Below are 16,218 nucleotides of genomic sequence, written 5' to 3' on the forward strand. Positions count from 1 at the left end.
CAGGAAAGCGCATTTCAGCTCAGGCAGACACCATTAGTATCACGTCTCGGACAAATTTACGGCCGGTCTCCAAATTCAGTGAGCAAAGAATATCTCCCAAAGTAATGAACGTAGCTCGATGAAACTTTGTACACATATTCATTAGGGCCTAACGGCGATGTTTAGACCGTATTTTTTTTTAAATTTCGCCTTCATTCGTGAGATATATGACGGTACGTGCCGAAAATTTTTAGGCCCTAATGAATATGTGTACAAAGTTTCATCGAGCTACATTCATTACTTTGGGAGATATTCCACGCTCACTGAATTTGGAGACCAGTCGCGAGTCCGGCCATAAATTTGTTCGAGATGTTCTCGAGTCCCTGACGGTTGGTAGCTAACATGTTCACAAACATGCATCTTCATTTAACAATACAAAAAATTTAACTCAGTACTCACTGCAGTGAGTGACAGAGAGCGCATTTTCTCGTCGACGAAAACTTGAGGTCACGGACGGACGGACAGACAGACGGACATGGCGAGCACAATAGTGCATTTTTTCCATGAATGAGAAAATGCACTAAAAAGAGTTTGACAGAATTTTCAGTAATGTTAAAAAGACAACAGATCTCAAAATTTCATCGTTACGGAGGATAGATCAAGCCCGAAACTCTTCTTTAATTAACCTTGTCCGTCAGAAGGCCGATGTGTTTAAGCATTTCTATCGGTACGCTTCCTGCACTAATATTCGCTGAGCTTGCGATATACGGCTATGTACAGGGGTCAATAATAAAGCTAAGTTCATGCGGATCAAAAATAATGGTACGGCCATTTACCGCATCGAATGTAAGTCGGTAGATATTCCGTGCAAGCGGTCTCTCTTACGAGTGGTCCTGTTTCTGTCCCTCAGCAGCCGAAGCGCCTAGCGAATTCGTCGGCAGTCACAGTCACTTGAATTGAAGACCTAAAACGCTTATGTGCACACGAATTCATACAACATTACAATTCTTAATTTCAAGATGATAATCAATGAAACAGTCCAGCGTTCGAAAATATTGCATATATACAGAATTAAATACCCTGAAAAATTAATTTTCCCAGAAGAAATTGGCACCAGGAGTTCTCAAAATCAAGAAAGCAAACTTTTAATAAAATATACAAAACACAGTTCAAGCAACAAAATTTATATCTATATAAAACAAATTTGTTTAAAATTTTCAGGAAACACGATGGAGTTGAGTGACAAAATATGATAATAGAAAACGGCCCCTCAAATTTAAAACAAATTACGGAACTATCGGTTGCTCAATAGCCGATTGTCAGCCAACGTGTGTCATTTTAACCTGCCCATCTATCGAACCGCCTTAGTACGCTAACGTGATAGTTGTCGCACTTCAATTGGATGACTCACGGATAACGTAAGCATGTACAACTCAAATTGAATTTAGTTACAAGCCGAAGTTAGAACAGAATTAGCTCGAGAAGTAGAATGTTAGCAAAAACCACTTTGCTAGGCCTTAATTTCAAAGACTTTCCTTCTGTTATTTCGTCATCTACTTCTCTGTCTAGCATTTGGAAGTAGTAGCAATGGTTTACTGCAGCTTCAGCTATCTAGCTATTGTGCAACGGAGGTCAAAAGTTGAGATCGCCAGCAAGACGGAAGGTCTCAATCATTGAAAAATTTTCAAATTATTCTTCACTCACAGGGGGCGGGAGGTCTCAAGCGGCAAGCCCGCTGTAGCCGGTAAGAAAGAAGCAGCGTCAGCACGTCGAAAAGACGAAGTGACAAGGAATGACAGAGGAAAAGCAACAGGAACTAAAACACTCAAACAAGAGGTTACTTACACGGCACGTCGGCCACCCGCACGAGAGAGACAGAGAAAATAAAAGTAAAGAAACCTGCGTACATAACAACTTGACTTCATAAATGAGACTTACAATAAGATATTGAGAGCCCCCTAAGAACACGAAATCCCGTAGCACAGACAGACAGACCGACTAAAGACCACAGACAGTCGAGACAGACATACGTAAGAAGTCTCCCTTGACGGGGTGATTTGGAAGATAGGGTAAGAAATACTGGCAAACTTTTTTAGCAATTCAGAAAAACATGTACTTTGCAATGACGGGAGTATAGAAATAAACAGGATGAGAAAATTGCAACAATGTAAATATTTCATGGGATCTTATTAGAGTTTCATAAAAATACAAATTTTTCTATATCGAATTGTCATTTACAATTGCATGGAAAATACTCTCCATATCACAGGCGTGTTGTTGCGAGAAGAGCTTCAATAAATTAACTGATTGAGCTACCATAAACGCGTATAGCAAGTGCAGCAGTTAACCAATTGACAGTAGTTCACAAATTTAATAGATATGAACGCTTGAAAGGCAATCAGAGTTTGGCGGCAAGGTCTTCCTTGAGCTTCTTCAGGATTTCACCAGCCTTCAGGAGATTGGAATCCTCCTGGAACAAGACAATACAATTAATATGCGACCAAAAATATTCACTTGTTTGCCTTAATCATTTTTTGATGGAATTCATTTAATGCTTATTGTATATACACATTAGTAAATATAAATTACACGAAGCCTCACTCCAATCCACTGGCATGGTCGACTACAACTTTTAGGCCATATAGCTGAAGGAATAAAGGAGTCGCATGAGCGTCACCTTTATGAAGCAGAACCTAATGTAGTCTTCCCCGATGCTTTTATGCTCGTCGGAGAAGAAAGCAGAAGGAGGAATGCCCTGCAGCTTGCGGCTCCTAGATAGCCACTTGACGAAGCGGAAGTCTTTGGGTTCATTGGGATCCCCGCCAACCTCCACCTTGGTCATGATGTCCCGCACATCAGCTAGTATGAAATAACCGCCCTGTGGCACGATGGGGTGCAGGCCGCTGTCTTGCAGGATCGAAATCATGAGGTCGCGCTTGCCCTCCAACTCTGCTGGCAGGGACTTGAAGTAGCAATCCGGCGAGTCTCGACGCCCGATCTCCTCCTCGAAGCCAATCGCGACAGCTTCCTGACAACACCAAATTCTTTCATAGAATCAAATCTACATATAATATTTTCTCAAGAATCTAGAGCGAATGAAAGTATTTTTTGGCTTTGAGTTTAAAGTACAAAATGCCAATATTTGTTTGAAATATATCATTTCAACTCAGGAATTAAACTAGCTTTACGGTCGACCAAAAGCCAGCCGTATACTTGAGTAAGTATTTCATCGCCGAAATCGACCAATAATATATCCCTGCACATCGATCTGAGGCAGCTCGATTCCACTCAAAAAATAGCTGAAATCTCTGGTGTCACGTGAGACGATGGCATTTTTTTACCGCCTACCCTGAATGCCACAGCCATCAAAACTGATAGCAGCCAGTGGCTACTTGGGCTACTAAAAAGATGCAAAGACCAACACTTGGAAATAAACGAAACTGGGACTCAACCGAACGCATGAAATACATTCGGTAGTTTTGGCTTTTCTGTAGGAGACATAACAACTGCAGATCTTTGCCTCTGCACAGTCGCCTGTCATGAACATGCGACCTAACTCAATTGCAAGTCAATTTTGACGATGATAGGTTGAGATCATGTAGATATTTTGATATTTTTCAATAACTTTGAAGAAATGGTGGGCAAAAACACCTGTACTGGCGTGGTGCAGGTGTACACTGAATGTTGGTGGACGACTTTAGGTCCCGCCAAGAGGTTCGAAGGTCCAATGGTCCAGCCAATTTTCCAGCCGGTCACAGAGAATGTCTTGCCTGCAGACCCGATGGTGATGGTGCGTTCCCACATCCCAGGCAGTGTTGCTGGAATGCCAAGCATTGAGTGAGATTATGATGAATGAGCTACGAACTCGTCCTTCAATAGAGTACATTAACCGGTTTAAAGTAATTTGTGCGGGGGTGAAAGATGAACATTACATGAACTGAACCAAGGCTCAGAAATGAGAACTAATTTTTTTGGTGAAACTTCCCTGCAAATGAGACAGTAAACTAAGTTCACTGATCTAACTTGAATATTATTGCCTCCAACATTGAAGGATGGTACCTGACCTTATGTGATACGAATTTATTTTGCAGAAATACAAATTACAGAGGCTCAGCATATACAAATTTCAGTCTAAGTTTCCTCACAAATTGCAGCATTTACAAGTTTTAGAGTTTTAGCACGAATTATCACGAAATACCTATGCAGTATTTCCTGATGAGAGCTACAGTACCAGTATTACAACTGACCCATCCTGACATGCTCTTCGCCAGTGAAAGTCATCCACTCGTACACCTCATCCATGATGGCAATGGCGTTGTGCTTCTTGCAAAGATCGCCAATCATTTCTAGTTCAGCTCGGCTAAAAACCTGGAATATGGCAAGCCATTAAATTTTGTTCTTAGTTTTCTTCTACGAAAAATTCAAAAGCACTGGAATCCAGCAATGGGGATATGGTGTCTTCATTTGTAAATTCATTACCAAAATTAGTAGGTAATGTATAATAACATGCGTTTAAAAATTGCTTTTTAAAGACAACCCTTCTGAACAATCCAGTGTCTTGGATGTTACACATGTGCAATGAATTTCTAATTTTATTTTCAAATATTGGAAAAAAAATTTTTCAAACATTTTTAAGACATCAAAATTTTGTAAATTTTCAAATTTATTCTGTCAATTGATTCATGCATTGTCTCTGACTTTATGCAATTGTGCAAAATTTCAGATCGATTGGACAGGTAGAAGTGTGTTAAATATCGACTATAAGATTTGTAGCAGACAGACAGACAGACAAACAAACAAACAAGAAGTGAAGTTAAAGAGAAGTGTTGTAAAAATGAACCCAATCATCACCCATAATAAATCTCTACATAACAATGCTGGGTCTACCTTCTTCTTCTTATGTTGATAGAGTGAATATAAATCAACATAAGAAGTATTACAGGAAGTCCGCCTTTCAGCAAACTTAAAATTACATGATGATTTATACATGAGTAACAGAAGGAGCTAGAATACAAACCTTGCCAAGAGGATTATTAGGAGTATTCACTACGATGGCCTTAGTCTTGCTTGAGAAGGCAGCTGCTAGCTCAGCTGGGTCGAGCTTCCAGTCAGCAGATGATGTCACGCCTCCAACTTTAGACTAAATTTATAAAGTTTAAGTAAGTCTATTTAAATAAACCTCAGTAATTTTCGCAACTTATAATGTGAATAATAACAATATTGATATTTGTGGGTGCATTCATGCTTCATTATCTTATTCTGAATGGGCTACAGGTATACAATTTTATTTTACATTGGTCTGCTATCGCGTTAATTGGAAAATGCAGAGGCATTTCTTGACAGGATTAATAACTCACAGGTCTTAGAGGAACGAAGACTGGGACGCCACCTGCCATCTTCACTTGCGGTTGGTAGCAGTCAAAGAAAGGTTCAATGATGACAACTTCATCGCCAGGGTTGACAAGTCCTGGAATGATACAAGTCATAAATATTCCTTACATTGTTACACAGGCAACTGTTAGTAGTCTTCCTTTAAACATGCAGCAAAATGTTTCTCAGTGGCCGGCTGGAAAAATTATTGAAAGTACAGGTAACACATTTCAGAGCATGGCAATACTCTCTCTAATTATAACATATTTGAAGTATTTTGTTCTTATAAACTTTGTTCATTTATTTGATTCTAAACTAGATTTTGCATTTCATAATCATTTCATTTAGTTTTTCGGTAGACAAATAGCCTGCAGAAATTACAAAAGTTAACATATTTTTTCAGAGTTGTTATATTATTCTATTTCAAAATTTATCTGCCATTGATAGTGACATCACTAAATTAGGAAGATAATTTTAAAAAAATTTTTCATCAGATCTTATTCCTAACAATCAGTTCAGAAGTAGAAAGTAACACATACAGGGTCCACCATATTTATGGCAATGCACGTTTTTTTATTATTTCTCCATGAAACAAACAGGTGCATTGTTTTTTGTTGGGTGAGCTAGTAGCCAAGAATTACCTAAACAATTCTCAGACATATTTATTCAATAAGACCACCCTTATTTTTAATGACGGCCTCCAATCTACGCAGTAAAGCTTCACAGGAGACGCGCAGCATTTCTTGAGGGATCTAGTCCCATTCTCGTGTCAATTTAGACTTCAAACTATCCAAAGAACAATGAGGTGTTCTGCAGACCCTACTCTCCAATATAGCCCACACAGAAAAGTCAGGAGGATTGACACAGAAATGCCTGACATTTTTATACATAATTTTTGAACAGGTTTTAAACAATGAAAACGTGACGTATTTTTATGTTTTATTGTTTTTGGTTGCTGCTAATTGATATTTTATTCTTGCACATATATTTTTAGTAAATTTTTGTGTCTGTAACCTAACCTATAACCTATAATTGGCAAATCTCTCTGTCTTTCAGAGGCCGAATTGTTGGTGCCCGTGTAACAGATGCTGGTGTGTCTTGAATGCTTGACATTTCTAGAGGTACTGTCTCAAAAGTATTGACTGCTTTTGAAAGGGAAGGAAAATGTCCTCAGCAAAGCACAGGTCTGGCCATAATACAAAGTTGTCTGAAAAGTAGGTACCGTTGGTATACCTGAATCGAATTAAGAAGGACAATCAAAAGACCACTGCTGTTAAAATGACTGCAGGTTTCAATGGACACATACAGAACCCAGTTTCCGTACAGACTGTCCACTGAGAGCTGCACAGATCTGGATTCTATGGAAGAGCTGCAATTTGAAATCCTCTGGTTTAGAATACAAATGCTTCAAAGCATTTAGAGTGGTGTCAGGGTTTGTACCGGTATTTAGAAAAAAAATTCCATGACTTTTCCTTCCATGACTCTCCATGACCATCAATATAATTTTCCAAGACTCGTATACAACAGCGACAGGTTTAGCATGACTGAGACTAACCGTGCATATTCTATATCTCCTACAATTGATAAATAGCAAACATGTAAATGCACAGAGCAGGCAGACACAGAGGAACAGAACTGACACAAATCTGAAAATCATGCCCACACTTATATTATTATGAATTCAATAGTGTCAAATCATAACAAATATTGAGTAATTTAAATGCACACGAGATTGTACATGATAATGTCTGGTCAATACAGTTCAGAACACTCTTCAACACCACTACCCTAACATTCGACTGGCAGCTATTTCATCAACTTTTTCTTTAATGTTCAGTTCAAGTGTCTAGCTCCTGTTGCGTTGTTCTCAAAGATCGCCTCATGGCTTTGAAATTTGCAATAATTTTCAAATCACCCTTTCTCTCCATTACTTCTGCATATTCATCTGCTGCTTGCTCAAGCGCCTTGATGCCCTCCTCCATCCACCTTTTCTTCTTCTTCAGTTCATCTAGCTCATCTAATGGAGCCTTCCTCTTCTGGGTTTTCTGGGCCTTTGCATTCTGCTCTTTCTCTTCTGTCAAATAATTATTGTAGGCTGTTTTGGCACTGCCAGCTGCAAGCAACACATCTTCTTGGTGATGGTCATCTTGTCCAGGCCACCAACATTTGCCACATGATCAACCACAGCACGCAGGGAAACCACCATTTGCTCTTTCATGTTGTGTGTCATGATTTCCTTGTTGAACAAAAACCCTCTTTGCAACCTCATGAGACAGGAGCATAATTAAGCCTCTGCACTACATTCCAGAGCTTCTTGTAGGTGCTCTTTGACAGAATGGCATGCCAAAAAGTGTCCAGTCGATCAGAAATTGAAAATGCTTGAAACTGTGCATTCATTTCACTGCAATGTTGGCATGGCTCTTCAAAGCTGCTTCCCCCATGTTTGACACATCAAAGTTTTTTGAGCACAATGTATTGAGCAATGATTCTTCATGCTTTGGATGGTGTGATAGCCAGTCACGATAAGCTTCTATTCTTAACCACAAGTCATGGAATTTACACTGTCCAGGCATGGTGACATAGAAATTGCATGCTGAAGATGAAACACTGCCACTGCATATCAAAAAGTTGATGAATGCAACTGAGATTATTGGTGCCTAAGCTCACGTGATTGGAGAACCAATAAGAATGCATGAAACAAGAGACCATGGGACAGTCTCCTGTATCATGCCTGCCAATCAGAAGGCAGGAAACAAGAGACTGCACAAACAGTAAAAACACGCAGCACAGAAAAACACTTCTTATTTTTTCTTCCTTCATTTGCAAATTCCATGCCTTTCCATAACTGAAATGAAATCCAATGATTTTCCAGACCTGGAAAATTAAAAATCAAATTCCATGACTTACCAGGTTTTCCATGACTGGTACAAACCCTGTGATGTAAAACCTACAGAATTGGTCCCTTAAGCAGTGGAAAAATGTGACTTTCTCTGAAGAATCATTGTTTACCATATTTCCAACCTCTGGCCAAGTTTATGTTTGGAGACAGCCATAAGAGTAATTTAATCCTGACTGCCTCTTCCCAACTGTAAAATATGGGAGGGATCTGTGATGATCTGGGGTGCTATTTCTTGGAAATCTGGCAGACCAATGATTTCTCTTCATGAAAGAATGAACAGCCATGACTATTTAGGAATTTTGGAGGACCAAGTTCATTTAATGGTTCAGTCACTGTTTCTGGATGAAAACGCCATCTTTCAAGAAGATAATACCTCATTCTATACAGCTGAAATTGTTAAAAAAAATGGCACAAGGAACATTTGAATGTAGTTGAACATCTCAGTTGGCCACCACATCACCAGACCTGAATATTATTGAGAATTTGTGGTCAATTTCAGAGATGCAAGTCAGAAGTCAACCACCTATGCAATTGTCTTTAAAGAGCTGGAGGGAGTTTCAACTGAAGAATGGGTTTAAATTGCTTTGCAAACAATTCACAATTTGTATGCATCAATACCTCAGAGAATTGAGGCTGTTATTGCCACAAAATGTGGACCTACACCAAACTTGAATATATTTTGCAGGTTTCTCAGGTGTTTCCCTTATTTTGTCTAACCCCCATATATGAATAGAATAATCATTTGAAAAAAAAAAATTGGCTACATTTCTGGCATTATTAGCAAGCTTATGTCATGAAATTTCAAACCATTTTAAATACCGGTACTCACCCATGATAGCCACAAAAAGAGATTCATAAGCACCAGCAGTCACCAAGACCTCATTCATGGCATCAATAGGCCGGCCCATCTCTTGGGTGTAAAGCTTGCTGAGTGCATTGACAAGGCGTGGATGACCCTAATAAAAAACATTGACATGCAATGCACAAGAAAATTAAAAAGCAAGGAAATAAATATATAGAGATCTTTACTTAGTAACCACATAATCAATTGAGATAGGTAGCAGGTACCATAGGCAAAATATACCAATATCCTATTTGCTCAAACCAATAAAAATGAATACTTTTTGGTAAGAAGTTGTGGTTCACAAAGCGAAAATACTTACATAGCCTCTAGTGTACTGATTCAGAAGCACATTCTCAGCATCCATGCAGACCTTGGACAGAGCTTTGCGGACATTGTTAGGAGCAGCAAAGTCAGGAAATCCTTGACCCAAATTAAGTGGTTTGGCTTCTAAAGCAAGTTGGATAAATTCCACCCTGGAAAGTTATACAAATCTAGAATAAATTTTGAAATTCTTTTCCAGTAACTTTTACATGCATGCAATACCTAGTACAGTAAATTACACAGAAAACTTTTGACAAGACAAATCATGCATCTCCACAGTCTATGCACTCAAATCACCTCTAAATAATTAATAAAATTTAATATATAATTTTTGTAAATTAAAATTTTTATTGGCAACAAATGCAAAAAAGAATATGAAAATAAAAAAAACAATAAAAATTGAATATCAACATAGAACTTACCAGACACTTTTTTCAATTCCTTTGGTTTTCAAAGCAGGAGGAGGTACAGAAGTACTACTCATGATGGCAGATGATGTGTGCACAAATCTTGGATCAAATGTGGATAAATTTGGGCACAAAGTTACACTGCAAGGGCAAGCAAATGAAAGTTTGGTCAGTGGAGGAATTGTATTAAAAAGGCTATAGTATTTAAAAGAAAACTTATTTAAAGAACACCCCAAACCTACTCTGGCAAAATTAATGCATTGATATTTACCCATATAGAAAATCATTTCTGAAAGACAAACACATTTTTAAGAGTATAGGTAATGAGAGAAAAGGTAAGGAAGAAATACATAGCATTAATAAATATAAAGAAGGATAAGAATGTCTTTTACAGGTATACAGATTTCTAATTCATTAAGAAAATATACCTAGATCTGGTAGGATGGCAAGGATTGTAAGTAATTCTATCTCTCAATTTAGTTGTATCATAAGCTTTATGCAGAACTTTTCTCTTTGATTAACTTACTAGAGCAAAATTGTTCAACAAAGGGCTGATTAGAAATAATGGCTAATGCGTGATATGAGATTTTCAAAGCTCTCATTGTGAGTCATGGACTCATGGCACAGCTGCCACACCAACACCAGGCACAGATATAGCTTCTGTTGTAGTATGTCAATGCCAGATTTACCTAGTTTTGGGGCCTGGTAACTCAGAATAGGACATTCAGGAGTCAGCCCATTGCATTGGCTATCTGCCACTCATCACATATTTGTTTTGTTAGCGGGAAAGAAGAGGGAAACCATGGCCATGTCAGGTAGAAGCAAAATTAAAGCAGAGGCTAGAAAGGAGTGAAAGTTTGTGTTACGGGTAAGATGAAAACAGGGGATAGACTTAGAGAAATTCAAGATGAAATTTTTTTGGTCTCATTTAATGCTAATTTGCTATGTCTCATTTAATGCACTGTAGTATTTCAAGTTTGTACTAGATATGGTATCTCTTAAGGCTGAAATAATCATTTGTTTCTTTACATCCTTCTGGCCTTCATTGTTGCTAACCTCTTCCTCTCCCTCATTCTTCAAATATCGATTTCCACGCTCAGTCTTGGCAGCAGTCACTCCCGCTCATGGTGCCAATCCATAGGTTATTCAAAAGAACCTGTTCTTATGTCATTTTGAACCGATCAACACTCCTTTATGGACCGATCGTAAAACACACCTTCACCGGCAAAAGCTTTCACACTTCACAAGGGCCAAGGGCATGGGGCCTTGCGAAGGGTTAAGACCGACGCACGGCGGTGGACCGATAAGTACTCACAATAATTCCCTGCCACCATGCTCCCGCTGATGGACCCACTATCATTGTAATCCTAATCCATTCATCTCCTATTCTCTCATACATCATACCATCACCCTTCTCAACAGTTGAGAAGGGTGGAATTCTGAATAGGTAATATATTCTCACGTATATATCACAAAATGGATTGGAAGGCCTACCACCTTTCACCTCCCACCACTCACTCCAGAATCACGAATAACCCAGACTTCCTGGTCCAGGGAGTCTGGGACTGGCCGTGGCCGACTGGGTTATTCGCAGAGGTGGGCAGTAGCGCACTACATTTTCAGTAGCGGTAGCGGCGCTACATTTAAGCAATTGTAGTGGTAGCGCCCACAGCCGACTATATATTCAAGTAGCTTACTGTCTGTAGCAATACAAGGTTTTGCCGCTAAAGCACTACCGCTACATTTACAGATAAAGCCTTTAGATTTTACTTAATAGTATTAAGTATTATTTAAAAACCAGCATGATACATACATAATATAAATTACAGAATAAAACTGTACAAAAGATTTCGGTGTAATGTTGTCAACCTCAGCCTGTTACTAGTGTCAACATGTTAGTTATTGCTTGTTAAGTTGTTACAAGTTACCACTTGTTCTTGTTCCATGCCAGCTGCCACCACATGTCCACAACCACAAAGAACCACAACCACATCACAGACATCAGCCACCTAACTTCAGTTTGCTTACAGTTTTTTTTATGTTTCACGGTTTCACCTTCCCTTTATGGATGTCTTATCATGTCTACTAATCTACTTTAATCTACCAATCTCGAAAATTATCCACATATACATACAAATAAAAGACTGATTTTTTATATGTATAAGTATGGCAGGGTGGCCCAGTGGTTACAGTTCAGAGTATCAAGATTGACGCAGAGAAGTGCGGGTTTGATCCCAGCTCTGTGCGCCAGTTTCTGGTCAGAATCGGCAAGCAGTGTGGAATTCTAGAGGGATATTAAATTAACCAGTACACATAGCATATTGGAAAGCAGGACCTGAAAGGTTGGAAAGTCCAGAAACTTTCCACTTCCAGTCCATTGTCTTATATACATTATACATATCCTATCACTTTTCAACTGTGATTGGTTTATGGGATTGTGATTTTAGCCCCTTCCAGCTTTCCAGCTGTGATTGGTTAATGGAGTTGTAATGTTATCTGCTTTCTAGCTGTGATTGGTTGCTGGGGATGCTTTCAAGCTGTGATTGGTTGATGGGGATGCTTTCCAGCTGTGATTGGTTGTGCCCATAAGCCCCGCCCCCAAACATGGTATATGTACTACAGTACTCATACTGGTTAACTAGATACTTAACTTAAACTTGATCATTACAAACAAAAAGCCTGGAAAATTTTCAAAAAATCCATTAAATAAAAGAAAATAGAGAATATCTATCAAACAAGAGACATTCAAACAATTTTATAACAAATCTGAGGTACTATACAACTGAAACAGTTTGTCCACTTTTGATCCTCCTTTTCATTTATAGTCAGTCACCTGGCAGAGCACTGCATCTAAGGAAAGCATTCTACCTTGGGTGGAAAGCTTTTTTATAAGTGAACCTCCATTTCTAGAATTCCACCCTGTCGGCAAGGAGGCCGGGCGGCGGGCGGTTAAGCACAGCAGAATATTGAATCAGTGAGTTGTGAGTTCGAGACCGCAGAAAGCTGTGGATGTTCTGCGATGTTAAGAATCGGCGACAGGCCTATGGCCTAATAAATGCCAAAACCGCTATTATTATTATTTTTAAGTGGATAATTTTTTAGATTGGTAGATTCATTAGAGTAGACATCCATGATCCATTAGGTATCATCCATATTCCATATAACCTGTAGGGAAGGTAAAACATTAAAATAACTAACTTTTATTTACTGTATCTAACCCGTACTATTTTGGTTAGCCTGTTAGGTTAATTGCAATACCTAAAGTTTCATTCATATGTTTTGAAAATGTTTTATTATCATTAAATGTTTATGAGTATTTAATTTGAGTAAATCCCAATAGCGGAGCAAAATATATTTAAAGATTTCCAATAATTTTGGCCATTGTAGCGGCTACGGTAATCTTATGTAGCGGTACAGCCGGCAGCCTGGCACTACATTTAACTGTAGCGCAGTAGCGGTAGCGCCCGCTTAGCGCTTACCGCTACAATGATACCTACAAATGCTACAATACAATCTAGTGGGTGTAGCCTAGTATGGAATATATCTACTTGGCGAGCTGCGACTGAATTTTTCGAGCCGTGGTTTTATGGATTTGCCAGCCGTGATTCCATTTCTACGAGCCGTGATTCTATTTCACCGAGCCGTGAATTCCATATCTCGGCCATGAAAAGCCATTTACGAGGTGCAAATGCAAATTTATTTACAAAGTTTATGCACGTGTTACCCCAAATCTCTAATTTTACCCTTAAACAGTCAAACGGCAACAATAAAATTTGTCTCTACTGTAAGTTCAGCACGTGTTAATATACAGTCTGACCGCTTTGACATGACCGCAACTATGCGCAATCTTCAACAAACGTTTTGTTTATTTGTTTACATTACGATGTTTATGTTTTTTCTGCAAGATATTTTTGGCGGAAACAGTAAAGCAATGCGGATTGCGGAAGTTGAAAATTTTATGAAATGACATGTTTGCGAAGTGCAAACCGCGATTTTTTAATCAAACAAAAATTTATGACATTCGAGCCGCGAGATTTCATACCTACTGAAATTATATGATATTAGAGCCGCGATATTTCAGACAAAAATAGGACTTTTCCAGACTAGGGTGTAGCGACAGTAGCGGTAGTGCCCGCTACATTTAGAGTATATAGCGGTATCGGCCGCTACATTTCAAAGTAGCGCTGCCCAGCTCTGGTTTTTCGCTTCAGAATATGGTGGCATAGAGCTCGTGATATCTGATATGTAAAACAAGATGATGTCATGAGAATTGAGAAGTAAGTGATGAGATGGTTACTGGCGTCACGCACGGTCAGGATAAATACGCGGCTGATTGGCGGCTTTACGGAAATCTGCGGGGCGTTCTATTTAGGGTTGTTTGGTGCACAAAATTGGTGATACACACAACAGACTAAGGTAGCTACATAGACACCGGCTACACTCCCCTGAGGCCCTGACCTTGAGGCCAGCTGGCCACGGCCAGGGTACCGACTAAAACCCGGACCCACACCAAGTTACTAAAACCCGGACAGGTCCGTGGTAGCATTAAAAACTTCATATTGAAAAATTAAAGTAAAAACATGCACAGAAAGTAGACTATTACAAGACTTCTCTTTAACTTCACTTCTTGTTTTTCTGTCTGTCTGCTACAAATCTTATTATCAAAATTTAACACACTTCTACTTATCCTATCAATATGAAATTTCGCCCACTTGTGTAAAGTTGGAGACAATGCATGAATCAAATGTTAAAATGAATGATTTTACAATATTTTTTTTTTTCAATATTAAAAAATTGAAAAAATAATTTTGTCATCTACAAATCTTATAACTGATATATGACACACTTTACCTGTCCAATTGATCTGAAATTTTGCACACTTGTGTGAAGTCGGAGGCAATGCATGAATCAATTGACAGAATAAATAATTTTGTAACAAATTTTATATATTAAAAAATTTCATATATTAAAAAAACTGGAAAAGTAATTTTTTTAATATTCGAAAATAAAAGTAAAAATTCATTGTACATCTGTAAGATTGGAGACACTGGATTCTTTAGAAGTGTTATCTTTAAAAAGTAATTTTTAATCGTATATTATTTTATAACCACTCTTCAATTAAATTTCCTTCTTGTTGTCTGTCTGCCAAAAATCTCATAATCGATATTCAACACGCTTCTACCTGTCCAATCGATCTGAAATTTTGCACACTCGCCTAAAGTCCGAGACAAGTCATGAATCAATTGACGGAATAATAAAAATTAATTTAAAAAATGTTTTTTTTTGTTACACAACGAGAAATTTATTGTACATGTGTAACATCGGAGACACCGGCCCATGGTGTATTAATTCAACCATGCACCGGCCTCTTTAGCGGTTTCAGCGTTTATTGGGCCGTAGTCCTTTCGCCGGTTCTCATGAGACTGCATCAACGCGCTCAGCCGCGGTAGTCGTCTATGGAGATTCTTAACAATGAATTCGACCGATAATTCCCCTCATAAATAAGATACAAGTCTGAAATTTGGAATGCTATCCTGGCTTATTATTTTCAATTTGTTTATATTAAGATAAATTATGTAAACTTGGTATTACCACTGTTATCGCTAACGAAAATTTTGAACCACGAGGATCGTAAAACGCGCGACTTTTCTAACATTTTTTGCGATACCAGTTGGTTTAACTCGTTATTCTTCATTGATCGCTATACCAAGCATTTCTGATACATTTTTACGGTGGTAATTGCGTTTCAAAATATGAAGCAAACGAATGCATAAAGAACAAAATTCAAGCAACAATGCAATCAATGGAGTGTTTATGTCGATATACAAATTTTCTATATCTAATAAAACAAAATCGCTAGCACAGGAAAAGGGTAATACAATAAAAGTTGAAAATCCATCAGTTTAAATCACACGAAAATCTTATTTACCGGAAATATTGATCCGATGCTCATTTCCGTTGAGTAGTAAGACTGTCCTAAACAACCGTACCTCGCATGAAATCTTCGACGCCGTACTGTTGACAGAAACCGTACTACGTACAGCGGTCGCCTCACGTCCCCGCGTTTGCCTTTCTCGGCAGCTCTGTCTTTACAGCTGTTGTCTCAACATTGATAAAGATGTCTAATGTCGAACCGTTGATTATATAACGACCGTTCTTCGGAATGGTGGCTCTGCCTTCACTTACGATGATGCCTCGTCCGAACTCGCTTGACGTAGATCTGCTGATGATGTTCGTGACCATACTGCTATTGATGATGGCCCTGACCTTCCTTAGTATCCTTAGTATTTGTTTGGGACATAGCAGTCCCAGGCCACGATGGATCGCCGCCTCTGATTATCGTTCATCCGCCCTCATTTGGGCCACCTGATGCACGATGCTGTTGCTTGCTTCTCGCC

At 38.7% G+C, this 16,218-nt stretch overlaps 1 protein-coding gene across 1 annotated transcript; it reads right to left on the bottom strand.

Annotated features, from left to right (window-relative positions):
- Positions 1–1,935: 1,935 nt before the first annotated feature.
- LOC108670781 (kynurenine aminotransferase-like) lies at positions 1,936–10,139 on the bottom strand. Its single transcript, XM_018158275.2, has 9 exons — positions 9,836–10,139; positions 9,412–9,565; positions 9,078–9,204; positions 5,337–5,446; positions 4,997–5,119; positions 4,227–4,347; positions 3,631–3,797; positions 2,657–3,007; positions 1,936–2,449 (listed from the first exon to the last, which is right to left on the bottom strand). The coding sequence occupies exons 1-9, from the start codon at positions 10,105–10,107 to the stop codon at positions 2,378–2,380; spliced, it is 1,497 nt and encodes a 498-aa protein (XP_018013764.1). The 5' UTR covers positions 10,108–10,139; the 3' UTR covers positions 1,936–2,377.
- Positions 10,140–16,218: the final 6,079 nt, after the last annotated feature.

The sequence above is a fragment of the Hyalella azteca genome, unplaced genomic scaffold (genome assembly GCF_000764305.2).
Source record: "Hyalella azteca isolate HAZT.00-mixed unplaced genomic scaffold, Hazt_2.0.2 contig14808, whole genome shotgun sequence".
Taxonomy (NCBI): Eukaryota; Metazoa; Arthropoda; class Malacostraca; order Amphipoda; family Hyalellidae; genus Hyalella; species Hyalella azteca.

Coding starts and splice junctions, on each gene's coding strand:
- LOC108670781 (XM_018158275.2), bottom strand. CDS start 10,107: ATGATTTTCTATATGGGTAAATATCAATGCATTAATTTTGCCAGAGTA. Junction 5,447..9,077: donor TCTTTTTGTGGCTATCATGG/GTGAGTACCGGT, acceptor GTATCATTCCAG/GACTTGTCAACCCTGGCGAT. Junction 2,450..2,656: donor TTAGGTTCTGCTTCATAAAG/GTGACGCTCATG, acceptor GTCTTGTTCCAG/GAGGATTCCAATCTCCTGAA.